This window comes from Caloenas nicobarica, chromosome 21, assembly GCF_036013445.1.
Source record: "Caloenas nicobarica isolate bCalNic1 chromosome 21, bCalNic1.hap1, whole genome shotgun sequence".
In the NCBI taxonomy this organism is placed as follows: Eukaryota; Metazoa; Chordata; class Aves; order Columbiformes; family Columbidae; genus Caloenas; species Caloenas nicobarica.
Genome location: NC_088265.1, coordinates 4,604,830 through 4,632,168, shown reverse-complemented (window position 1 = coordinate 4,632,168; position 27,339 = coordinate 4,604,830). Strand labels below are relative to the sequence as shown.

The 27,339-nt window shown below is 48.6% G+C and overlaps 1 protein-coding gene across 1 annotated transcript; it reads right to left on the bottom strand.

The window, feature by feature from the left end:
- Nucleotides 1-107: 107 nt before the first annotated feature.
- Nucleotides 108-20,269, bottom strand: KLHL12 (kelch like family member 12). The gene is given in 13 exon segments (XM_065649416.1): nucleotides 108-1,703; nucleotides 2,057-2,243; nucleotides 3,119-3,217; nucleotides 3,411-3,569; nucleotides 4,766-4,961; nucleotides 5,897-6,003; nucleotides 7,992-8,106; nucleotides 10,283-10,432; nucleotides 12,915-13,132; nucleotides 13,918-14,071; nucleotides 19,723-19,920; nucleotides 20,175-20,198; nucleotides 20,201-20,269. Coding segments are annotated over 13 exon segments (1,803 nt in total). The 3' UTR covers nucleotides 108-1,576.
- Nucleotides 20,270-27,339: the final 7,070 nt, after the last annotated feature.

The following is a 27,339-nucleotide window of genomic DNA, read 5'->3' as shown; positions in this document are numbered from 1 at the left end:
CGGTTGTTTTTCACTGCCACAGGTGGCTGCCTGGTCTCACACCCTCCCCACCACAGTTAGACAAATGTCTTCAGGGTACAGAACAGAACCTGAATTGCCACTGGCTCAGGAAATATTTTATTCTTTATGTTTTCATTAAAAAATAAACATAGGAAACAAAACCACAGAACACTTGGTGTGATAGAAACAAACGCAGAAGGTCTGAGCGTTGGCTGAAAGTGCATCGTTAAGTCATGCTACCACGTCCCTGATCCCCCCCGTCCCCAAGCAAGGAGCCAGCAGTAAGCTCAGGGAGCAGCACTACACGGAGCCCGGGCACTGCGGGGGACGTGGCGGAACAGAGCCCGTGCTCCCGAAAACACAGCGAGGCAGGAGACATGCTGAGGAGAGAGCGCTCCAGCGAGCCAGCGGTGAAGCTCTGGCCTGGGGTTTGTGGGGCAGGCGAAGGACAGCTCGTGTGAGGGGGAATAAACAGCTGAGGACAAAGGGAAAAACCGCCCTGGAAGCAGAAAGATCCCAGATAGAAGGAAGATCAACACAATGAACTTGACTGAAAGGCTGATGTGGGTGCGCTGGACAGAGGTTCTGTCCACGGACGAACCCCAGTCGCTCACCAGCAAGATCTACGAGGACGGTGGTGATTGTGTCCCTACCTTCAGGCCTCAGCCTCTGCACGGTGACGTCCCCGCAGGGGTGGGAGCAAAGGCACTGCTGCACCACAGCAAGGCTCCTGCTGCCGGAAAATGCAGCGCTTTGCAGCTGCATCTGTCAGGCTTTTTGAGGGAAATACGACGCGATGAACCCTTGCTGAGCCCCCTGAGCAGAGCACAAATGCTGCAGACCTGTTTCTACACCAGGCGACGCGCTTTTCCCCTGCCCCCTGCAGCCTCTTGGGTCTCAGTAGTTAACAGCTTTCATCTGCGACTCCGTTTGAGTGCAGACCTGTGAGGAACCTGCAGATGCAGCTGCAGAGCAGGACCCCCTTACACACGCTCGCTCAGCGCGGTTCTGCACTGATGTGCGCTTGAGGAGCACGTTTAAACATTCAGTATGTACAAGATGATTTGAAGCTGGAACATAAGAGCAGCTGGATTCACCCTCACACATCCACGTAGTTGAGAGCAGCCAGAGGACCTGCAAAGTCCTGCAGCGGCTGAAGTGACCACCCAGTTGTATGTACATGTCCTTGGAAGCGTTCACCAGGCCGGGTGATGCCAAGGCTGGGGGCATCTCTGCTCTGCCGATAGCCTGAGCCACAGGAACAGCAGAGAACGCAGCTTCTCCCGACCCACTTCACCGCCTTTCTCCAGCTTCCAGAGCCCCCGATTTCAAATGACTGCTGGGATAACACGTTTACGCATATGCTCTAGTCAAAAGCAGCACAGAAAGCTGCTGTTCTGGTGCCTATTTCCACAGCATCCACAACTCCCAAGAGCAGTCACTGCTCTGGCAGGGGGATTGGACTAGATGATCTTTTGAGGTCCCTTCCAATCCCTAACATTCTGTGATTCTGTGAAATCACTTGGGACTCTTCCTCCAGCTGAGACTTCTTATAATGTTGTCAGTTCCCTCCAGATCACTTCTCCCGAAGGACGCAGACCCCAGCGTCACAGCGCTGCATCCCCAGGGAGGTCACCACTTCCCAATTGTCAATGATGGGGTCATAGCACTCGATGCTGCTCAGCAGTGAGTTGCCATCATATCTGCAAGGACAGAAGGTGACGGGTGAGGGATGCTGCTGCAGGCAGAGGTTCAGAGCCCTCCTGGGAGGCCGGACAGCTGCATACAGCTGGAACGGCCTGACATAAAACCACCGCATTGGGCTCCTTTTGCTGTGTGCTGCTGCTTTCCTGCCTGTCTTGGGCCTGGACCATCACGCTGCCTATTCAGGTTGGGCACAGTGACTGTGTGGGTGACTCTCCTCTTGTAAAGCTCGAAATATAAATGCGAGGAGAGGCCACTGAAACAGGGCAGCAGGCTGTGCGACCTAAATTCACTTGTTCCATCAAACAGGCATGCAGGGCACCTCCCTCTCCAGCCCAGGGCAGCCGCTTACCCCGCGATCGCGTACAGTCGTCCCCGCAGCACGGTGGCCCCCACGTAGCAGCGGGGGGTTGTCATGCTTGTTACAGTTGTCCAGGAATCAGTGCGAATGTTATAGGCTTCCACGGAGGAGAGATGTGCCGTCCCGTCGAACCCACCAACTACATAAATATGGTCATTCAGCAGAGCCACGCCAGCCCCTGGAGAGAGAGAAGGCGGCACCGTTACGGTCATGAGTGACTTAGGGGAGACCTTATCGCTGTCTACAACTGCCTGAAAGGAGGTTGGAGCATGGAGGGGGTTGGTCTCTTCTCACAAGTAGCAAGTGATAGGACAAGAGGAAATGGCCACAAGTTGCACCAGGGGAGGTTTAGACTGGATATCAGGAAAAATTCTTCCTGGAAAGGGCCGTCAGGCATTGGAACAGGCTGCCCAGGGCAGTGGTGGAGTCACCATCCCCGGAGGGGTTTAAAAGGTGTTTAAAGGAGGTTCTTAGGGACATAGGTTAGTGCTAGAGTTAGGTTATGGTTGGACTCGGTGATCTTGAGGGTCTCTTCCAACTGAAATGATTCTATGATTCTGTGACACTGCCAGCTCTATGCTCAGGGATCACAGATACAAAGCTGAACTAGATCAGTTCCTCCCTCTTCTGATGACATTTTCTTATGCTTGTATCTCTCACAAAAGAGTTGACATAAGAGTGTCTCTGTTGTTGTCTCCAATGCGATACACGAAAACCTCTATCTCTACCAAATGCTGCTGGATCTCTGGCGTAAGGGGGACTGAGCGACACCGCAGCCAGGGCAGCACCAGGAGACGTTCACCTTGGCGGAACAGACCAGCACTGGGCTCGCTCTGCTGGTCGGTGCCGCTGGGACTCTGTCACCACACAGACAGGTTTCTCTGGTGTTTCTGGCTCCCCGGTGTCACCCAGCCCCTGGCTGTCGCAGGGACAATGATGCTGCTCCACGTGAAGCTGAGGAGGGATTTCTTTGACATTGCTCCTCTGGGAAGCAGGGAAACGAGAACTGGTGTCCACTGCACAGTCAGAACTCAGGGCTCTGTGAGCTCTTACCCGAGCGCTTAGTGGCCATCGGGGTGACGTTTGTCCAGTGTCCAGTGTGGGGATCATACCTCTCTACGGAATTCAGGATGTTCAGCCCGTCATAGCCACCTGAAACAAAACACAGGAGCAAACCATGGGCCTGACTTCTGGAAAATATAGAGAGCAATAACATGTCTGGTTCATCCTTATTCATCTGGAATATCGTGTCCAGTTCTGGGACCCTCAGTTCCAGAAGGACAGGGAACTGCTGGAGAGAGTCCAGCACAGAGCCATGGAGATGATGAAGGGAGTGGGTACGTACCGAGGCAGTATATAACTCCGTTCGCTACAACAAGCCCTGCTCCTTCCCGTGCGGTCTGCATGTCTCCCAGCATACTCCACTGGTCAATGTTCGGGTCATATCGTTCCATACTGGTGTGACGTCGGCTCCCATCAAACCCGCCGGAAACATAGATCATGTCTGCAACGTTAGACAGAAGTGGGACTCAGCAAGCCAAGTATCAAGCATGTACACCGAGCAAGAAGGCCCTCAGAGATGGAGCGAGCCTACAGCGCAACTGCGAAACACGGGAACAACTACAACCTTGTCACATTCGGAGCCTCCTCGCCCCAGCTCACGGCATCAGCTGGCTCACACACCCAAGAAACTTGACACACACGAACCCATCTGGCCCTTAAATCTGCATCTTCCTGATGGATGAAAGAACATGCACAGCCTAGTTATTTTTTTGTGCTGCAGAACCTACTGAAACGCAGCCGTGCCCAAGAACTGCCGATCGCTGGCATCATGTCAGCACCTCCCCAGAGTAAACGCTTGCCAGGCAGCAAAAGGAAAGAAGATCCAAAAGTCTGGATCACCAAGATCAGTCCCTTAAACCAGAGAACCTAATTCATGCAACGCTTTCACAAATCTGTCAAGTGTCACCTTCAAAGCAGCCACATTTTTAACAGAATTTTCATTAGATTAGTAGCAACCTAATATTTAATGAATAATATTTAACCAATATTAACGATTAAAAAGATATTCTAATATAAGCATTAAAGCACAGGGTATTCATTAGAATGATTGCTATTTTACTGTCTAGAAAATTTCCTCTCATCTCTGCACCAACTTTTCCCTGGCCTATTTATAACAATTTGTTCTTATTCAATTCTTATGTCACCCATTTCCTTCTTGTGGCAAGTTACAGAGAACAATCCTATCCCCTCCTGGGCTTTGTGTTTCCAGCACAAGCAAACTCAAGTGTTCTGGTTTGCTCAGTGAAGTCGTTTTTTTTCTTCCAAGTCTGTCCTAAGAATCCTCCTCTGCACAATCTCCAGTTCCGGCCTCTCTCCGGTGCTGGACGGTTCTTGCTGTACTTGGTGTCTTGTGCCCAGTAATATGTGACACTGTCACCACCCCGAGCGCTTCTCACTCCATAATCCCTCAGAAAGTTCCTTTCCCTCAGCACACAGACACCTGTGGTGAGAACGAAGCGTAGGCAGAGCTCCTCTCAGGATACGTGGGCAAGTATTCAGTTTCTACATCCAAATGCTGAGAAGCCAGAATTTCAGGCTCACCTCCTCCCTCGGAGCCATCCCACTCTGCACACACCAGCTCAGGGCATTTCAGGACAAGAACCGAACAGGCCGCACAGTCCGGTGAGCAGGCCGTACCTCCAAGGGTGGTGGCTCCTGCCAGGCCTCGCCGTACGTTCATCGGAGCCACCGAGTACCAGATACCGTCCTCATCGGATGTATAATCCAGGCACTCCACCGAGCTGAGACGAGAGCGACCGTCATACCCCCCGATCACATAGATGCGATCATGCAGGGACACTGTAGCAACGTAGCGCCTCTTACGGGTGATGCTCTAAAACGGTAAAAAGAATTAAAACGTCAAGGAGAGGAGATAACGCTGATGCATGGAGACCAACCGCTGTTCTTCCATCCTCTTTTGGAAAACGGCACTGTGGATTTAAAGGATACAGCCCTGGCTAAAATGCTTAATGACTGCCTCTGCCTTCCTCTGCCTGTACTCTGTCTGCCATGCTCTCTTCTCCTGGCCAGGTCTCTTTGCAATGAAACATTTTGCATTAAATGTCATTTATCTTAACGCCACTACTGAATCTCTGATGCATCCTGGAGATTTGTGTGCCTCCCACTGGCTCCCTGCAGAGACTGTTAATGGGAAAATGCGGAGACTCAGAATATCTGGTGAAACTACCTGAAGCCTCCAAGAAGGAACAGAATTTTGGGACACCAGGTGATACAGAGTTTTCTGTGACTAGCAGTATTAAAGAAGAGGCAGTTCTCCACCTTTTCACTCAGATAAAGGTGATTGCAGATTTGGGTAGAAATAGTCCTCACTGCAGGAATTCTCTCTTATCTCCAGCTACGCTCAGAAACAATGAACCCAGAGAGACCACGCAGCCTGCCTGAAAGCAGGACTGATTATACTATTCCAATCAACATTTCAGTCATCGTCACTAACCTTAAAGCTTAACGCCCCTTCGATGAGAAATATGACAACTCTCACTCCCGCAACAAAGATGTGGGTCTCTGGAGGCTCAGCTGATTAGAAATATGACAACCACCTCCACGCAAAGCTTACTTAGCAAATCTGCAAACATGAAGCAGTTTCAGCATTCGCTGTGTAAACCTCAGCAGTTCTACAGAATTCATGGCAGAAATTCTAAGCAGCACACAAAGGGCAGCCCAAAGAGGAATGTTATACAGCTGGTGCCACAGGATCAGCGTTTGATCACAGCCTGTTCAACCCTGTGCTGGTCAAAAATGGTCCCTTACTGGCAAGAAACTCCACTCCTGGGTCTTCGGGTCGTATTTCTCCACAACATCGATAGGTGATTGCTGGCTGCCAAAGCCGCCGATCACAAGCAGGACCTCATTAGCTCCTGGAGCAAAGAGGAGAACAAAGTCAGGTCAGTCCCTTCACAGGCAAAGGGTCACCTCGAGGGAATCCCCTGAAGAGACACTGAGCAACTAAGGTGCTGAAGTTGGCTCGTTTATATCTTTTCTATTCTTTCCACGATTTTTTCCCAAACCTCCCACCACCCGGACAGCTGCTGCCCTGCAGCCTCCTCACAAAACACGAACCTCTCCCCTCATTTGCAAGTGACATCCAGACCAGATGGCACCTTTTTTAACCACTCCACCAGGAAATAAGTCGGGCTGACTGAAGCCTGGACAATTAATGAAATATTTTCAAGAAATGTCTCTTAAGCCTTCTGTATTTTATTTCAAAGTTGCCTTCCCTTTCTTTTCTCTGAGATAGTCCCTGAATTTTTCTTATTTTGTGTCTGACAGTTAAATAAGACTTGTGACCTGAAGAGTTTTAACTTCCCTTAAAGGTAGGTTTCCATCATAGTTTAAAAATAGATGAGCATCCCCTGGATCCCTTGGGCCCTTTCTGCAACAAGGAGTTTTACTGGAGTTTAGAACTGTTCAGCTTTTCATTGCAGAAGGACTGAACACCAAGCAACAAAGATTTAACAAGACCCTGGCTGTCACAAAGCAAACCACCCACCACCGCAGATGAAGGAGAATAATATAAAAAATAACTAGGCAGGATTCACAAAAGAGGTCCAACAACTTGGAAAGCCTCCTGTACAGCATGACAGCTACAAGTGCAATCATTTCAGTTTACCCCATAGAAAGTTAATACACAACTTGCTCACAATTTCTAAGTGGCACATGACAAGAGCATTGCTGATAGAAGATGGAATTGATTCAGTTAAAAAAGGCAGGGCTGAATCCAGAAAATGAACCTTAGCAACAGGGCACACAGTTTCTGCCCGTATCATTAAAAAACAGAACAGTTTTGTGATGTTCTCCTTTATCCCGTGAAGCATTTCAATTAAGACCAAAATGAAATGTGTCCTCCTAAAATGACAGGTTGAGCGGAACTGGATGTCACTGCAACCAACGTAGGATGTTCCCACAACAACAGGAGATGTGTCATGGCCTGGACTACTCTGGAGGTCAAACCACCTTGTAACAACGGTCCCTTCAGGCCAAGAAAATCTCACTAACCTGTCACTCTGACAAACCTAATTTGTCCTCCTCCTTCAGCGGTTAAACTGCTTTCTGTCCCCTAAACCAGTGTGAATAACAGGAAATGGCCATGAAGGGTTTTTCAGGGTCCGTTTGTGTGTAGGAAGGGTGGTCAATGCTGGCACCGCTGTGAGCGTCCCCAGGATAAAGGCACCGAGAGACGGTCCAGAGGGACCAAGTCTGAAGATAAGGGAAGGAGCGTCAGGTGAGGAATGGTCACAGCTATAAAGAATCCTTAAAATACTTTTCCTACTTCTGTAGGTCATTCCTACTGTTTATGTTGCTTTGCCCCTAAGCAAAGCATCTTCCCAACAATTCAGTGACTGTGCTTGGAAATAACAAAACTAGGGAAAAAAAGGAAAAAGGGACCTCTCCATCTCCCTCCTTGTGCCTTCCCCTCTGAGATCCCCTGTGGAACACTCATCTCCACTGTAACAAGCTGTCTCTCACCTTGCAGCTCTTTTTGTTTCTGACACTGATCCCTGCCTTTTCAGGCAGGAACTCTTCTCACTTTTCTCGGACAGCTGCTTGCTGAGACAAATACATCTAGAGGCACCAACAACTCAGAGAACTAGTTTTATAACTATAGCAGCGGCCTGGGATTAAAGGCAACCACCTGGTCCTTGCTTTGCCACTAAGCAATCGTGCTCCGAACAGAACCCACCTCTGTCCTTCGCTCCAACGCCCTTTCTGTACCACTGGGGATTGTGGACTGACAAGTTACTGCTGCGAAGCACGTCAGTGCAATTACAGATTACTAGACGTGGTGTATAACACGCCACCTGCCAATGCCCCAGCCCTCCTCAGCATCCTTCCCTCGGCTGCTCACCCAGACGTGCTCTTGTCCTGGGTCCTTGCATTTGACTTCGCAGCTCAGGCCGAAGATGGAATTTCTTGGCTTCATCTACGAGGTCTCTGCACTGCAGGCTGCATCGTATAAAAGGCTGAGGAAAAACATGAGTCACTGGTACACGCAATGTATTTTAAGATTCCTCCTAAGAACCGTCCTAAAGCCAACGCTCATCAGTTCAGACAGCATCAGAATGACCTGTGTGCAGGCTGTTGCTACTCGTGTCATGGTGCAAATACTGCACGCAAGGAAATGCAATGAAAACTTGAGACTGGACTGCAGCTGAAAAGCTATGGCTTAGTTCTCACCCAAAGTTTAGCACTGCCAGTTCCGTAATGAAAGTAACTATAGTGGAAAACTAAGGAAAAGCTACTTCTGCTGCAGTTAAACCAGCAGAAGTATGTCTGAGAAGGAGGGCTGGCAGCGAAACTACACTTGGGTTTGGCTGGGTCTGCCCTACATCATTAACTCTCAGCATGCACGTGCCACCAAAGGAGAAACAAGGAGCACAGCACAATGAAGCAGTTTAGCTGGATCTGTTGGCTTGATCCCTGTGCACATGGGACATGCAGCTACAGAAGCAGGTGTGTAAAGGGAGCGGGGGGCACTGCAGCCCAAGGACAGTCTCATCTCCCCCTTGCATAACACCGTGTAATTCCTCTCCCTGGCTGAGGGCCTGGACCAACCTCCTCCGAGCATTCAGTGTTCAGTTCCCTTTGGGCGTTTGGTGCTATACGCTGCTGCAATACGCTAAGATTTATTTTTACAAGATCTTGGTGCTCACGCAAGGCCGGGGTGTTCAGAGCAGATGATGCCACACAGGGCCAACATTCTCCTTTCCAAGCTGCCCAGAGATGACCATGTCCCACCAGTGCCTGTCACTTCCAGCCTGGAAAGGCCATCCTGCGCAGTAAGAAAGCTGCGGCCCAGTATCCGCACCATCTTGGGCTGGTTTTGGAACGGATCTAATTGTTTTGGTACCAGTCCCTTTTGCACTAGCTTCAGTTTCAGTTGGAAGTGGACCATAACAATCTGACTAAACGCATTTTAGCTCTGGCACAACAGAACTGCCTGCTAGCTGCCCTTATTTAAGAACATCTGTAAAAGGCAGCTGCATCACATTAGAGATGAATGTTGCTAAATCAGCCATTTCTCTGTGTAGAGAAGTCTGTTCAGCACTTGTCAAGTGACAAGGGCTTGTAACCACTGATCACCTCACATCACCATCAAACCAGAACGTTGGTTTGAACCTCTCTGTGCCTTCCTGTCAAACCTCAGGTGGGGTCAGCATCCCTTCCTGTTTGGAATTAAAATTCCACTGAAAAAGCTTAATCATCTCTTATCATCATCGCTCACATTTTGATTTGCCTCTACCACACCCCAGCCACACAAAGAATCATAGAATAATTGTGGTTGGAAGAGACCCTCAGGATCATTTGGTCCAATCGTTACGCACCCCTGGCACTGCCCCATGTCCCTGAGAACCTCATTTCCAGCTGTCCAACCCCTCCAGGGATGGTGACTCCAGCACTGCCCTGGGCAGCCTGTTCCAATGCCCCACAGCCCTTTGGGGAAGAAATTGTTCCCCAGATCCAACCTCAACCTCCCCTGGCGCAACTTGAGGCCGTTTCCTCTGGTCCTGGCGCTTGTTCCTGGGGAGCAGAGCCCGACCCCCCCTGGCTCCAAGCTCCTTTCAGGCAGGTCAGAGATCAGGTCTCCCCTCAGCTCCTGTTCTCCAGGCTGAACCCCTCAGCTCCCTCAGCCAAAGCAGCGTTCAATACGGCTCTGACTTGAGTGTTGGCCCTGGACCTACACACCTGCTGCCCTTCTCATTCAAAGGTACCCACTTGCCATCTGCACCTGAAACAATTTCTGAGGAGCCATTTCCTCCCCAGGATCACAGGCCAGGAGCCTTCAGCCTGGAGAAAGAGACCTGCTAGCGCTTATGAATGCAAGGCAGAAAGCACTTGTTAGAAACCATAACTTGACAACAGAAAGGTGCTAGGGGATGACTGATTAATTGCTCTCGATGGGGCGCCCTCCCAGCTGAAAAGCAGGATGCTGTATCTGCTGGCACAGCAAACTACTTCTGAGTAAATCACTGGGCAGATGAACAGCGACAACTCCGTAGTGTCAGCATCCAAAAGCATCAGCAGAGCAAGCAGCTTTTGACATGTTACATTAGGACAGCAGGAGTGTAACCAGGGAACACGGCAACCCCACACAGACAGTGGCTCCCAGCTGCTCTGTCACAGACCCGCTGCCAGTACCTCGGTGTCAATGACGTCCGTGATGTAGCGGGGGGTGAGGAGCGGCATCCGCACGTACTGCAGCAGCTCTGGCAGCGATGCTTCCCGTTCTTTTTTTGAGTGCTTCACCCAGTTTATAACTGCCTCAAAAACTGGCTCTTCAGAGTCCACCTGGAAAGAGGAGAGACACACGGGTCAGAGTGCAGGGCGACGTTTCAGCTGCTGCTGTGGAACAGACAACTTGCAGGCTGCTGACACCGCTTCACAGCCAGCAAGAGAGCAGAACATTTCACCTAAGAGTCTGTTACGGAAATTCTCATGAGCTGTATTTACGAGCATTGTGAATTTCCCTCTTTTCATTTTCCTTAAAACTGAATTTGGTTTTTCCTTACAGCTAAGATCAACAAGCGCCAGAAAAGTGAACTTCATGGTAAGAGCAGAGCCAGACGCTGGGAGTCACCACTCCCGAGAGCCCAGCGACAGGCAGTAACTCGCTGGGCAGCTCCGACTTCTCAGCGGAGCAGGAGTTACTGTCCTACAAAATACCATCACAAAGATGATCAGATGTTTCCTTTTTACAGAGCAGTGTCTCGCTTAACCTCTTGCAGCCCAGTACCCATGCACAGCCCCTTTAACACCCGAGCCATACCAGCTACGTTTAAGGTTTTTTATTTCAATCCACACTTAGGGAACTACAAGCAACTGGATTTCAGAGTGGAGAACGTCAGGGTGTGAATGTTACTGTTCTGACTAGTTCATTTCTCTCTCAATCTAGGGCCGGTGCTTACACTGCTGCTAGAGATTACACTGAAAGAACTGTAAAAAGCCCTACTATATATTATTTAGGCTTGGCTTTCTTTTTGCACGTCTTCAGATCATCCAACACAAAAGCCAATCAGACATGAATTTATTATCATGAGGTCTGTTAACTGTTATTAAATATGAGGATAAAAGGATATATTATAATAAGGGGATTGAGTCTTCCCACCGACGTATGACTGCTACACTTTGAAGTTCTGTTCGAAGCTGTTTGTTACAGGCTGTTCTGAAGCCAGGAGCCACAGAGGTTAATTATGTAAGGCAATTCTTCCAAGCCATTGATTTATAATTGTTACTGGGTAATTTGAAATGGCCTCTTTCTATTTGAATTACAGGGAGAGGACAATTAGAGCTCACAAAAGGAGAACAGAGTACTTTATTGTTTCCAATTTTCCACACCTCCTCGTCAAATGCAATAATCCTACATCGTTTTATTCCCTCCTGAACTCACTGTCCTCTGATATATTTAACAGTTTGTGAAATCATTTCTGTTTTCTGATAAATGGTGAGTAACACTAAATACAGCATCATGGTGAGGACCTGCCATTATACTAATACTTCTTGAACAGCCTGGGGATTTTGCGAGGGTCCTCAGTGCCCTCTGATACCCCACATCACCTCCGCACCGGCACAGCAACAGCTCCACGCACCTTCCTAAGGCCTTACAAGGAACACACACCTCGCTGTGTGTGCGTGAGGCCCGAATTGGCCCTTCCAATCCACAACGAACGAGGCTTGGCCTGTGTGGATCAGCTCATTAGTTCGGCTGGGTCGTTCTCAGGTTCCTCGTTATCTCCTCTCCGCTGTCTGCAGCGTTATGTCAGCGCTCGCCACAGCCTATGTGAGTTCAAACCCTCCCAGCACTAAAGCTGCGGCTCCTTAAGCACCAAACGCACTCAGCCTTTCTTCACTGACCTCGGCCCCTGCCAGGCTCTGTCCCTGCTGTCTCGCATCCTCTTTCTCAGGCAGGATTATTATCAAGAGGATGTCAGCTTGGCTGAAGGCCACTCTCAAGGCAGACTTTCAAGGCATAAATCAAGAATTCTCCTCTGGTTACCCCGCTATTGGCTTTTCAAGAATTCCACCAGAGATATTGTCTACATTGGTTTGCTTCTAAGAGTTCATGTTACTGTGAACTCCAAATGGCAATTGCTTCAATCTCTTCTTTTAGAACTGAAGGAAACATCAACTCTCGACAAAGTCCATCTCAATAAAATCAACGAGTCCCCTCCCCATTACCAAGGAACGTTCAACTTATTTCAATTCTTAAGAACATACACATTCATAGAAAATTTGGCAGGAAGTATTTGACAGGTTCCAGCCAAACAGTAAATCCTCCAGAAACCAACCTTAAGGGAACAAAATCTGCATATAACTCCCTGAAGAGTCAGACCGTCCTGCACCATCACGCATTCTGCTGCTTGTAAAAGCAGAGGACACCCGAATGCCTGGGATGACACATGCATTCCTGTGCTGCTGAGGAGCAGGCAAAGGTCTACAAATAGAAGTTAAAGTCTTGGGGGTATTTCTGCAATGTGGGCATTGAGACAACTTGTCTTTGTAACCTCTGAAAGCTCCTCCAGGGAAAGGAGGAGATGGGAACAAGAACTCTGCAGAGGTAACAACTGTGACTGCCTCACTCACAGGAAAAGCTTGTGTGACAATAAATACTTACACAGAAGCTACATTACTCATCAATCTCAGATTACATGGGTAAAAAATTAGAAGCAGCTTCTTGAAAATTAAATTTCAAATTCAGGAACTGTGTGAGAAGTCCACCCTAGAAGTATGGACTACAATGCTTTGCACAGTAATGGTACTTTTCAGGTTTTACCTGAATTTCATCACACTTGATGAGCTTTTCAACCTCTTCTTGATTTAAGAGGATAAACTCTTCATGCTGAACCACCTCTGGAAAATGTTTCTGGCTGAAGACCTCTGCAGCTTGCATTAGATCAACACAATTGTGTGTCTCAGCAAAATCCCGAATGCCCAAACAATTTGACGGATCCAGCTGGCTTTCTAGAAACTCACAGCAAGCTTGTTTCACACCTACGGAAAATTGGAGGGGTGAATGAGCACTGCATGCTTACTATCAATCCACTGCTTTGGAAAGGGCTTCAGGGAAGAAAGTTCTAAACAATAATGAAAATCCAACTCAAATAACAAGCTTTAAGTACAGAAAAACACACATGCAGATATTTATTTGGAGGGATGTGAAAACACTACACAGTAGATCATGTGTTTGGGCCGTTTTGATCTCCGGCTGCTCTATTTAAACGCAAAAATGAAATAAATCTGATGCTAGGAAAAGACTCGAATGTGAATTGTACTCAGCTTCACAGATTAGGAACAAAAATGTATACGCTGGTGGATACAGCTACCAGATTTCTAGGTTTTCTCCAGTGTCTTTTTGATAGTTGCCTGGGATTTGGGATAATTGCCTGGGATAGCTCCATCGGTGCACATGCAATGACATCAGCCCATGTTAACGACCCAGACAGACCATGATGGCAGGTCCAATGACATCTAGGATTTGCTTATAAGGTGACTGAGCTGTAACATTTATGTGCTATACAGCCCACAAATCCTCCCGGGAGTTCTCATGCAGAAATACAGTAGCCCAAACCATGGAACAATACCCCATTTCATCATGGTTTTTTTCCACCCAAGTCAGTTCTTTTACCAATGAGATCACAGCGCACAAGACAACAGAAGTTTGACATAAGTATTTATAAATATCATGCCTCCCACAATCTGTCTTCCATTTACAGGTCAGACAAACCAAATCTCTGAACAGCAGCAATTGCGCAATTTGTGCCGATACTTGGAATTACCTTTCAGCTGGAGCAGACATGCCGCTGGGAGCAACTCTTGGACATTTTCTACCGTCACATGAACAGTTTCTGTATATACAAAGTCTAGCAGGATTTCCATGGTGGAGGCTGTCAGTCCCTGGATATCTACATAGGGTTTATCTTTCTCGGAGAGCTGTGGATTAGAAGAGACACACAGGTTTATTTTTCAGTAATATGATCAAAAAGCCAACAACGTTCAGCAGTTTTTAAGAATGTGATTTGTCAGAAAGGTTTCAATGGGGATTTGTCCTTTCTCTTCTTGTGCTCACTGAAAGGATAAGGGGAAGGAGGGAATTTCCCGACAGAATTCACTTACAGGGTGAGTAAGAGACAAAGGTCATTATGGATCAGGAGGACAGTCAAAGTGCACTGTAAAATGAGTAAGATGAGATTAGAGACAGCAGAAATTATGTGCGTCATTTCTCTCTCCTCCATGCAGTAACTCCAGGTGTCACTACAAGGAATGGTCCGGGGGTTCCTCCCCGGGCTGGATGTGTTCGACGCGCTGCCGCTCGCAGGGAGTCCCCACCTCACCACGCCGCTCTAAACCCAAACCAAATAAAAATCTTTCCTAACTGTTTAATTCCTGATCCATTCTGCAAGCTTATGGTTAAAGTCCGTAAAAAGAATGACTATTTATAGGCCAGAAAGTTCAGAGTTAAAGGTTAAATGTAGGTTTAGCTTAAACATTTGAAAGCAAAATGACAGTACATACAGTGATGGTACTTACCCAATCCTGACTTTATCCCCTTACTATCTTACCATCTCTAAGACAGATAATTTTGGGATAATTATTTTTTCCAAGGACCATTATCCTTTCAACAGTCGATCTTTGGGAACAGTAAATTCTGCGAATCCACCAAATTTGTACCTCTATAGGTACAAAAAGGAGATTATATTTCACAAAGCTTCGGCTTTGTGGTTTAGCGCACCCATCACGAAGCTGCTGGCACAGCATCTGCTGATTCACGAACAGTGGGCTGGCAGGTGGACTCACTCATCACGCCCTGCGCAGATCTGCAAGCTCTTGGCAGCACGAAGCGACCTCAGTGGAAAGATGTCACCATGCGGCACGCTGCACACCCAACCTTTTGTCCCCTGACTTTTGAAGAAGCAGTCAGCATCAGTGCAAGCAAGAATCAGATGAGAGCCCTTGACTTTTCTTGCCAAGAATGAGACCAAAGTTGGTTACAGACAGATTGAGCAGACACTCAGCGAACGGAAAGCATGATCAAAGCACGATCACTTGGCTTAGAATCTGTCAGAGCTGGGGAAAGAGGAGATAAAACAGAAGTAGAGAAAATAAGAGCAGTCAGGGATATTCCTGCAGGGGCATTCGATGACACAGCAGCAGAAGGGAACACACGTCTCTCCTGAGCCATTTCTGTGATGCAGAGACACACTTCACAGCAGAGATGAGAAACGCAGGAGGTAATGGTGATACTTGAAGTAATTTGAGGGAAGAGGCCTTTCAAGTCTGTTGACACAGTGAACAAACTTTATGGCATCCAAAGTCAGAAACAAACAGCAAATTACCTTGTCTGACCTGCTGTATGACAGGCCATGCATTGCAGAAGCTAAAATGAGTTCCTAACTCGGGCTAGACAAAACATTCCCAAAACAAGACTAAGCTGTTTGGTACAACAGGTAAAGGGCAGAGATGTCACTCAAGGTCAGAACTGATCGGACAAGATGTTCATGTGATTCCAACAGGCAAATGGAGATGTAGACCACATAGACATAGAAGAAAGAGGATCAGACTATACAAACATCTATTGATAGGAGATGACAAGGGCACCAGACCTCCTGGTAATGCACTATACTGCATCAGGTAGAAGCTGCAGACATCTGTTCTTCGCAGATCGGCTGGTAACGAAGCTCCTGTCCCCACAACCAATATTCAACAATCAATAATCAACCACGCACATACTCTCTTAATACTCTTGACCAAAACAGAAACCATGGGGACAACACCAGCACTATAGCGATGACCATCCCCTGCTTCCCTTGTGCTTCTGCTACACTCCACTCCTTGGTTGTTATTTGGCTCACAGTTTACTCCTGCTAAGATTGCTTGAGAGGGAGAAAATATTTCAAATAATTTCACACAATGCGTGTGATGCAGAATAACTTGGGATCCTAGCATCATACCTTAAAGAAGGATCTCAGAGTGGAGACAACTTGACTCTGAACATCCCACGAAGACTCTGAGCTGTAGCTCCAGCCGGCACGTGCAGTGTTTGAGAGCTGTACACATGCTTAGTGCTGTGTGGCTGGGACAGGGTGTCCCTCGTTCATCAACACATCCACATGTTGGGACTCAGAAGCAACGCAAAATTACGGTCATACGACGCTAATCAAAACCCAGTACATGCAGCTCGCCTTTGGCAGGTGTTTAGTGGTACGAGATGCATATCTCTGCTGTTAGAATTTCGGATTAGTTTCCCCCTTTGCTGTTTAATATCAGAGTTCTGCTAACCAGCAGGATGGGTATTCCCTAACACAAGCACACCTCTAACACATCATGAAACGCATGCAGCAGCACAGATCCAGAGATCAACCAAAGCATCCAGGAAAACACTTTCCCGTGGTTAAGGAGAGTCACTTGGAGACATCAGGAGTTTTACCGCAGGACATCTAAGCTGCTGAAAGCCTTCAGGTGGGGGCTGCAGGTCACAGCTCTGTTGTGAAATATAATGTTGCTGTCTGTCATTCCGCCCATAAATCATGCAGCTCGCTCTGCAGGAGAATGGGCCGAACATTTTGGAACTGCTTTCTTACCCAAATGCTGGCATGTCAGTGCTAATATGTGGCTTGCTGCATTCTGGAAGGCATTCACAGTACAGTGAGGATGACCATGTAAGAACCTGGAAACACAAGTTGTTTATTTTCAGAATAAGGAGAATATTTCTCTGCGTTCCAGGGGGGAAAAAAAGAATCCCTTTAATTTCTAGAATATAGCCTCCAAGAGAAGACAGACTAGTTTATTTCTGAGGTGGAGCCAACGGTGAAGCTCTTCATCCCCAGTTAAGCTAACTTGTTCAAATAAAGACAGAAATGCCAGTGCAAAGCTAGGATCCCAGGTAGAATTTGCTGAAACTGCTCTTCAATTTTCAATACAAGAAGCCTGTTGGTAAAACAGATGGGTGTTTCAGTTTTCCCACACGACTCGGCACAGGGGCAGAGAAAAGTCTTGTAAAAAGCCAGGGGTTCAACAAGTGATCAGTAGCTTCTCCTCGTTTGGGAAAACAGGAACAGAAAATGGGAAGAGATTGATACCAAGTAAGATTGAGAACTTTTTAAAGTAAGTGTAAAAGGGCTGGACAAAACCCAGGGATCGGTTCTGGACAAAGCCTCATGCAGCCCAAGTCTGACAAAAGCCACACACCACAGGTAGCCAAGCAGTCCCCAAATTCACCGGAGGCAAGCGATGAAAGGCAGAGGAAGCCTCGCAGAGACTGTTAGTCCATTACGCAACCCGGCATTTCGAGTTCCCTCCGGTTACAGCCGTGGCCAAAACACTCTGTGCCCACAAGTGTTTGGAGAGCGACCAAACGCTGTCCCTCTGCGCTCACCGACAGACTTGTCGCTGACACGCAGAGGAAGCGGGTCCACCTTGAGGCTTACCGAGCTGTCACTGCCTGCAAAGACACTCTCCCACAAACACTCCGTAATTACGTGTGCCGCTTGGCAGGTTTGTCATTTTGGGGTTTCCATATGAAAAAGCATATTTGGAAGAAATACAAACTAAGCAAAAGTAGTAAAACTGTTAAAGCAGTGGCAATTTGGGAGCGTGAGAGATGGAGCAATCACGCCCGCTGGGCACCGGACGCACTTACTTTTCTAGCAAGAATTACACCTATGAATTAAGGTTACTACAATGAGTTAAAATGAGAGTATAAAGAAGGAAGGAGAGATGATCTCAGACCCAAAGCATACCGATCCCCAGCCTTTGTTAGCAGCCACAAAGAATGTTCTGTAGCACACAGAATGATCAGATCTCTGTAGAATGCCTCCCTGAAGTCCAAGAAGTCAAGAGCATTGACAGGAATGTAGAGGCGAACACAAAGAAGCAGAGGCAGCCTGATCTGCTGCTGTGCACCTCGACGCTGCTGCTAAACACAGAACTTCAGCCTCCAGGGACTGAATTTGATTGCTGTATTTTTTTTTAAATTACATTTCCTTTATGCAGAGAAAGAGCATAAACCTGACAAATTTACAAATTTCATTAACACAAGGACAGAAAATATATTAGTTGGTGGTCAGTCCAGATATGTCTTTTTCTGGTTGCTTTGCACAGGACTATAAAAACTAAGACACCTGCTCACCCGACACAGCACTGAAAGAAGGAGGTACACAGACAGCTCCGCCAACAGTATCGTTGGATAAAACAGAGGAAAATTATTCTCTCCTGCAAGGACGACTGAGCTAGCAGGGAGGTCTTAAGGACCTTTGAGCTACTTAGCAATTTTTCTCCCTGCTAATGGGGAAGTTGCTAGGATATGGAAAGCACCTTCTGTAAGAAAAAGCCACAAAAATCGATTCAAACTTATAAAAGACAAAGCCAGGCAAAGCATCTCATATTTAACAATACGAATGAGTGCTAGCTGTAGCTCAAACAGAGCCTTTCAGTGATTCGGAAAAATAGGATGCAGGTAGGAGTCAGTACAGGAAGAACCGTGAGAGCAAAACTCTTCACAAGCAAGATTTGCCGAAAGCAGCAACTGGGGCTTGTAGCCTGACCCCAGCCCCAGTGCTGGAGGTTATATCCACTTCACAAGAGCAACAGCAGAACCCAACACGTACCAGCTGAACAGCCAGTGCGAAACAGAGACCAGAACATGAGTTAAATACCCTTCATTTCAGTTTTAAAGGGCTGCCTTAATTCACCACCAGTCTGAGGCTCGCACTGTTTTGCGCTGGGGCTGGTACCCTCAGCAAGAGAGATGCCCAGAAGCACAAAGACCATAAACCACTGCTAAAAAGAAATCAGTATCAGAGCCTTCCAGTTTGCCAGCTCAGTCTGGCAGCTCGCAGGAGCACAGGCTGGTCACACAGCAGACAATGACTCAGGACCCTGGTACCAACTGCAGCCCCTAAATCCCACCCTGCCATGAGAAAGGGCTCTGGGGCCACCATGAGGAGACCCAGAATCGGCGCGAGGGGATCCAGGGCCACCAGGAGAACATCCAGAGGGCTCCAGGGCCACTGTCAGGGATCCTGGGCCACCGTGAGGGGCTCCAGAGAGACCCTGGGCCACCACAGGGGGATCCAGAGCCACCATGGGGGGATCAGGGGTGGATCCAGAACCACTATGGGGGAGAATCCAGAGCCACCATGGGGGTCTAGAGCCACCGCAGGGGGGATCCAGAACCACCACAGAGGGATCAGGGGCAGATCCAGAGCCATGATGGGAGAATGCAGAGCCACCGCTGGGGGATCCAGAGCCACAATGGGGAGGGATCCACAGCCACCACTGGGGGGGGATCCAGAGCCACAAGGGGGGGAGATCCAGATCCACCATGGGGGGGCGGGATCCAGAGCCACCATGGGGGGGGATCCAGAGCCACCATGGTGGGGGGGGGGATCCAGAGCCACCATGGGGGGGGCAAGATCCAGAGCCACCATGAGGGGGGGGAAGATCCAGAGCCACCATGGCGGGGGGATCCAGGCCCAGCTGCTGAGCAGCTTGACAGCGAGCAGCCCGAGCAGCAGGCGGCCCTGCCTCCTCCGCCCAGGGCGCAGCCAGGGCTGCAGCAGCCCGCGGTCTCGGGGTGCACCGACCTCGCTGGTGAACATGGCGCAGAAGTAGTCACTGCAGGCGGCCAGGACGATGCGGTGGGCCGGGAAGTCCTTGTGCTCCACGCGGAGGGTGACGTCGCAGAGCGTGTTGCTCTTCCGCAGGGCGTTCATGGCGTTGAGGATGGACTTGGCGTGCGAGTTGGTCATGATGTCCTTGGGGGGGGCCATGGCGCCCGGCACCTGCGGGCACAGCCAGCACGGCCACATGTCACGGCCCGCCCGCCGCGCCGCCAGGGGGCGCCCTCCCGCCGCGCCGCCCCGCCCCTCGCCTCCCCCTCTCTCCCTCTCTCTCTCCCTCTCTGCCCCGCCCGGGTCGCCCCCGCCCCGCCCCGCGCCCGTTTCCACAGGCCGCCCGCAGCCCCGCGACCCCGCGCCGGGCGCCCCCCCCGCCGGAACGCGGCGGCGCCCGCCCGGGGCAGCCCGGCCGCACTCACCGCCGCGGGGACGGGGACGGGTCCCGGTCCGGCCCGAGCACCTCACCTCCCCCCGCCCTTCCCTCTCCCCGCGCCGCGCGCTCTGATGGCGTCATCACGCCGCGCCGAGGCGCCGCGCGCCCCCGCCCCTGGGTGCCTGGCGGTTGCCGGGCAACGCGCTCCTGCCGCCGCCTGGGCCCGGGCCCGCGGCCCCTCCGCAGCAGCGGCCTCCGCCAGGCCCGGGCGGGCCGAGCGCTCCCGCACAGAAGCGGTGCCGAGCGTGACCCGCCGCGGGGCGGCTCCCCGGGCCCGCAGGAGCTGCTTGGGCTTGCTCCGGGCTGGGAGGTTCGAGTAAAATGTTGCAATTGTGTTGGCCGTTGTGTCGGTGGGGACGGGCCCGGAGGCGCGGGCAGGGCCCTCACACAGCGCCGAGCACGGGTCAGGCTCTACCTGCCCGTTTTGTCACTCGTCGGGGGTGAACACCCAGGAATTGGCTGTGCCAGGAGTCCTGGAGCTGAACCGGCGGTGAGGCCCCAGCAGGCTGCTCTCAAATCCCAGGGTTTTTAAGCGAGAGCTATTTTTGAGCTCTTCCCACACACCCAACTCAAGATCTCTGGCAGCTCCAGCTGACAGCCCTGAGCTCATGGTGGCGGCCGCCCCCGCTCTGCCCTTGCCCTCAGCTCGTTTCCCCCCTGCCAGGCGGCAGGGACGTGTTTTAAAACCTGAACTCTACATATAGTCAGGTAGTCAGTACAGAGTCACTGTTAGTGACCCGAGATAAATTCTCAGCTGAATGTAGAACAAATGATGAGTTAAGAAATGTGTACACAGAGGTTCAGATATTATCCTGGCCTGGAGGCTGATCGTGAACTCATAAACTTCTCGGAGGGGCAGGATTGGTCTGTTTTGAGGCTGCACGTGGAACAGGAGTTTGGAGGATTTGTTAGACCTTAGTCGCACTAATCCAGCAAGCAGAGGATTGGCAAGACCCAGCAGCGGAGCTGAGGAATCGGCGTTTAGCCGGGAGGGCAGTTAACCGCTGCCGTCAGAGCTGGCAGGCGCTCTGCCATCTAGGATCTAAATCAGATGCAGCATCTCTTTCTCTAGATACGGTTCAAGCAGAAATTATTGTGCTGTAGACAGGTACCAGTAAGTGAAAGTTCGTGTCAGGTTATATCATCATACGGTCCTCTTGGAGCTTAAAATTGAGAGGGATGTTTGACCAGAGGGATGTTTGACTATCAGCCCATGAGAGATGCAGCCTGGAGTAATGGAGATAAAGTCAGCATATGCCTGCGCAGTGCTTTACCTTCACGCTATGTGGTTCTCATTTCCCAACAGACACATTGGATCAGTCTCTGCATCCACCTGATGTTGATTTTGCAAAGATATCCATTAAATCTCTGAAAGTATTGAAGACCTGTTTTAAAAAACCTGTTACTCCTTTTATTTTTTTTTCAAGATATTATTTAACATTCGAGGAAAACTAAGGTAGCCACAGTAAGAATTGCATATTCAAATTAAACTTTATAGCCCTGGAAGTGTTCAAGGCCAGTTTGGATGGGGCTCTGAGCAACTTGGTCTAGTGGAAGGTGTCCCTGCCCATGGCAGGGGGGTTGGAACTAGATTATCTTTGAGGTCCCTTTCAACTCAAACCATTTTATGATTCTACGATCACAAAGGATGAAAAATACTGCACAGAAAGTGGTGTTACACTGTATGTTTATGAAATAGATACACATTGTTGTGAATGTTGACAGATGTATTGAGTTGCTCTCCACATTAACGTTCTTAATATTTTTTCCTTTTAAATAAGTATTTTAAAATAGGAAAAAGGAATTAAAATAGAGAAAACAAAAACCATCAACTTTGTAAAGGTGTAAACAAGACCAAGGTTCATCATAGGATTCAGAAATAACGTACAAATAAACTTAACACAGTAGCACTGTTTCATAATAAGCGAATATTCGTAGAGCAGAGGTTTGGGAAATGAACATGTCATCCCTGTCTGTGAGAATGTGGTTCTACCACACAATGATGATGTTATCTAGAACACGCTGTAAGAATGCACTGTGCTCTCAAAGACACCCAGAGGGTACCTGGACAAGGCCCCGAGGAACCTAACGCAATGTTGGTGTTGCCTGTGCTTTCAGTGGGGTGGGACCAGAGACTTCCAGAGGTCTCCAGACCTCTGATCGAATCTGTGATTTGAGTCTATCTTAATGTCCACAGAGCTGAATTCCTTGACTTGACTTGACAGGACTTGTTCTGTCCTTGGAGTGTCCTCTGGGCTTGCATAAAAAGGTCCCAGCTTGTATGGTACAAGGGAGAAACTTGGGAGAACCTTATCATAGAATCACAGAATCATAGAATGTCCTGAGTTGGGAGGGACCCACAAGGATCATCGAGTCCAACTTCTGTCCCTGCACAGGACACCCCACAGGTCACACCGTGTGTCTGAGGACGTTGTCCAGTCTCTTCTTGAACACTGTCAGGTTGGGGCCGGGACAGCTCCCTGGGGAGCCTGTTCCAGTGTCCAGCACCTCTGGGTGAAGAACCTTTTCCTCATGTCCAGCTGCCCCTCCCCTGGCACATCTTCCTGCCATTCCCTGGGTTCTGTCACTGTCCCAGAGAGAAGAGCTCAGCCCTGCCCCTCCTGCTCCCCTGCTGAAGCTGCAGCCCCATGAGCTCTGCCCTCAGTCTCCTCCAGGCTTTCTTTTTGGTTGCTCCCTCAGGCTGGCTCAAACTTAGAGGCCTCTTGCCACTGGGACAGTGCCAGCCCAGTAAGTGGTGGAGCCACCTGCGTTGTGGTGTATTTGAAGAGGTGTTTGGGATGTGGTGGGATGAGGTCTGACACTGAAGTAGTGCTCGTGGTCTGCGTGGCGTGACTTTTGGGCTAGGTGGTACTGAACGTCACGTGTGGCAGACCTGTCCAGGGCAGCCAGAGCCTGGCTCCTTGTGCCCCAGGGCTGCTCTGCAGAAGGGCCTGACCAAAACACAACACTTATGGTGACTCAAATGTTCTCCCATCCCCGTGCTGGGACATCAGTGAAGCAGTTACCCAGCAGATGCACTGGCTTGGCCCACCAGAGCTGCAGTACCTCCCGGCTCAGTGTCTGCTGCACAAGCCATGCTGGGAAAACTGCTGTCACGCTGCCACTCACGCTGCAAATCAGATCTGGTTTGCCCCAGAATTATTGCCCAGGAAATTGCCAGTTTCAGATTAGCAACAAGATGCATCACAGGAAGGGCCTTGGCTGCTTTACTGGGTCATGATCAAGGCATCTCCAAGAGAAGTTGCACCTGACCCATCAGGGCTGTCTTTCTTCTAGGGCTGCCCTGCTCATCTTCCTTTGCTGACATGTTTTTCTGTAGGGGACTGACTGCTGGCAGGGACTCACAGACGATCAGTTTGGGAGTGTTGCAGGCTGTAAGCATGGGAAGATTCATAACAGATTCCATTTTTTTCCTCCATGAACTGCAGGGTGGTGTTATCTTCGGCTGTCTGCAGTGGGGCTGTTCTGGCCCTTCCTCTGCAACTGGAGTCAGCAGTGAAAATCCTGTGATTATGATTGTCTTCTCTTTGCTCTGCACAGCACAAAATGGAGGTTGTGGTCCAATGAATGTAGACTTAACAGGGAAAATATTAATAGTCGCAAATCCAACATCAGTCAGAAAGTTTAATTCAAATCTCTGATCCTCCCCCAAGACACTATTACATAACTATTATGTAAACTGTCTGAAAAAAATCTATGAAATGCCTCTTGTAAAAATACCCCACCTCCATCACGGAGCTATTGTGAAAACATGCTGAAGAGACCAAAAATACTGCCAAGGAGCTATCAAGAGTAAGCCCAAATCCCCACAAAGGAGCCATTGTAAATAAGACCATAAAAAATTGAGACATCATTGTATAAATCCCTTCAAAAGACCCCCAGGAGAATGCTTCCAAAAATCACACAAAAGATTTTTAATACTGGATGTTTTGCGGGATTTTTTTTTTTTTCATGTTCCTTTTAATGGGGTGTTTATGGATATGCTTTGACATTACAGATCACTTCCAAAATGGCTTCTACATGGTGTTATTTGGGGCAGTTTTAGGATCACCAAGACGTTCACAGTAAATCCATATGGTTTGACTCTAGGGCAGCTTCACAACTGCCTTGATGATTAGCACAATTGTTTCATCAGTAATGCCCTATGGGCATTTTCTAAATGTCCCTGCAACGGGATCACTGAGACATTTGATAAATTGCTTTGGCGAGGCCTTAGATCTATATATTTACAAAATTGCCTTTGGCTGTGGTTTCTGGTGTGCTAGATCTGCCATTCAGAATTTTTTCCGGCTTTCACAGGAGTCACAGAATGGTTCCTGGGCTGGGGCTTTGAATGATTTCTGAAATTCTTCTTGGCTCTGTCCCTTAGATGAGGTCTTGGAGTCAATTAAAAATGGCTTTTGGATATCAAAGTTCCAGAGTTGGAGAGTGTTGTCAAAATATTGTAAGAAATATCTCCCGAGTGTGACGTGAGGAGCGCTTTAAAAAGCATCCAATGATATCTTATGCTCATCTTCATAATGGTGTGTGTCTCCAAGGTGTCATTCAGATATTTGTTGGACGTGATCTGTCAGGTACTTTCAAAATGGTCCATGTGCCCATGTGCAAATGAGTACAGCATCTTCTACAGCCACTGATGAGGCGATAGAGTGATAAGTTGTAAGGATGTGATATAGTGACAGCCATAAAGGTGCAGCGAGATGTGTCGCTGCACAAGTGTCCACACACCACGCGAGGGCAGAGCAGCTCCAAGTTTACTCCAAGGAAAGGATCTGCCCGGAATCAGTGTCCTAAGACCCATATATATAAACTCTTTGTGTGTGTGCATCTGTGACAGTGGCTGGAAAGACCCAGGTATCTCTTCTGAAACACTCGAACAGGAGCTAACGGTCCCTCTTAGCTCACCAGATATCCAGGCAGGGCTTATCACCTTTGTGTTTTGCTGTTCTTTGGAACCGGGATTTTCAGGTAAACCTGAGGGAGAAGGGGCTCTCCAAAAATCTGAACCTCAATGCACTGGCTCGGTGGAGGTCTGGAGGGCAGATGAGGGCTCCGGGTGCCCATTGCGTGGAGGGAGTAAGAGCCAAAGGACCAGCATTGTGCTTCAGACACAGAACGGTCACCACTGCAAGTGACGGGCACGTGCTCCCCTGGGAATCGCAAGTTCTCTTCACCTTGGCCAAGGTGCAGCCTCGTCAGCATTTCCCCGTCATTGCTGCTGCCCTGGGTGTCCTCATGGCACAGATCTCCTCAGCTGTTCCAGCAGCGCTGCTGTCTCAGAAGGGACCTGCAAGACAGACCTCACAGTCAGATCAAGACCCTTGTCCCCCACAAGCCTCAGGGGCTCTGGGATGTTCCTTATTCACCAGCGTTTGTCAAAACGGAGTGTTGGGTTCTTCACAGCTTTGCTCATTCGGCTTACACCTGGTAGCTTCAGATCTGCAGCACAGTTTTATTTCTGTTTTCTTTTATTTTATTTTTTCACGGGGGTGAAAAGGAGAAATAAACTTCACAGCAGAGTTAATTATACTGTTAAGCGGCATTCTTTATTGACAGCACTGGAGAGCTCTGGGGATCATCCTCCACAAGTGCTCCCACGACTGGACGCTCTTGCGTTGCTTATATTCACACAGCTATTACATAATAATTACAATTTTTAGAAATTTTTAACGTACAATATATACTAAGAAATAATTGATGAAGTTACTTATAATGGATTAGTTTCTTCCTTACAATACATCTATTAATTATTAGTTAAATATAAGCTAAGCACCCTGCTTCTAAACAATGTATCACTTAATCTTCTGTCTCCCTGTTGCTGTGCAGAAGGATCTAAAACTTGAAAAATATCCCCTCATTTTGCAGGTGGTCAGAAAGCATGGATCATGTCAATTGGTTAATGATGGGTACGTCTTTTATAACTTACTCATAGGATACATTAATTTAGCAGCTTCAGGGGGATGGAGAGATGTATGTAACAAGAATCCGTTAACAGAAACAATATTGAGATGGAACAGGAAGAGAAAAAGTGGTGCAGTGAAGTGGAGATAGAGAGATGGAGACGGGTGAAGGATTTGAACAACCAGGCAGTCACGGCAAGGCAGAGAAATGCCAGCCAAACCATAGAAACTGGACGGGAAGCTGCTTTGTCTTCTTGTCTTTTTTCCCTTTGCCCCTAATATAACTGAACATGTGTGTGTCCAGGGTGAAACTCACTTCACTACGTTCCTCAAATGTCTTCAATGTGGTGGCAAAAGAAAATGTGAAGCTCTGGTTATGTAACTTTTCCAAACCAGAAGTTTGAAAAAAAATAGAGAAAGGAAAAATAAAAATCTAAATGTGAGAGTGGGAGAAGAAGGAAAAGAAGAGATGGCTTGGAGGAGGTGGAAGAGAAAAATAATCGAGTTATTTTAACTGATTGATTCAATTGGCAAAAAATGCAGGAGAAAAACAAAAAATTAAAAGCATAAAAGGCTTCTTCCCTGAGGGCTTGGAGCTAAAACAACTGCAGAATTTTTGGTACAATTGTTTTTCTGCTTGTTAACTGGCTCCGTTATTGTGGGGCAGCAAAGGAGGGGCAGAGCCTGGCTGTGACGCACTGTGTGGGAGCAAGGACTCCTTTTGGGCACCCCTTTAGCCTCAGTGAAAAGTTGGGACCCAACTTTGCATCCGCTTTTCCCCTGAGGATTAGGGTCACTTTAGCTGTGTTGCTGAAGGTTGTAGTTTCCTGAATACCTCATGTTAGGAAAAATTATCACTACCACTAAAACAACTCGTCTGGCTCCATCCTCCTCTCTTCCCCTGGTTCAGGAAATAATCCATAATGAAACTAGGCTTTTGTTGTTATTGTTGGTCAGAATTAACCTCGAACATTTCCTAGGTGGTGTGGAGCAGCTGCTGGATTTTATCCCTAGACTGGCAGCAATTCAGCTTCGGTTCTTACCACACGCTGCGGTGTAAACATGGATGTAGGATGATGTTTTTGAGAGGAGGAGCTAGTTTTTGCCTCTGCTCCCAAAGTTCCTGTTCCTTTGCTCTCTTCTACGTCTTGGCTGGGAAAGTTATAGTAATAAGTTTAAAAAAGGGTGTTTGGTTATACGCAAACAACAGGACTCCCCCGTGATTCTGGT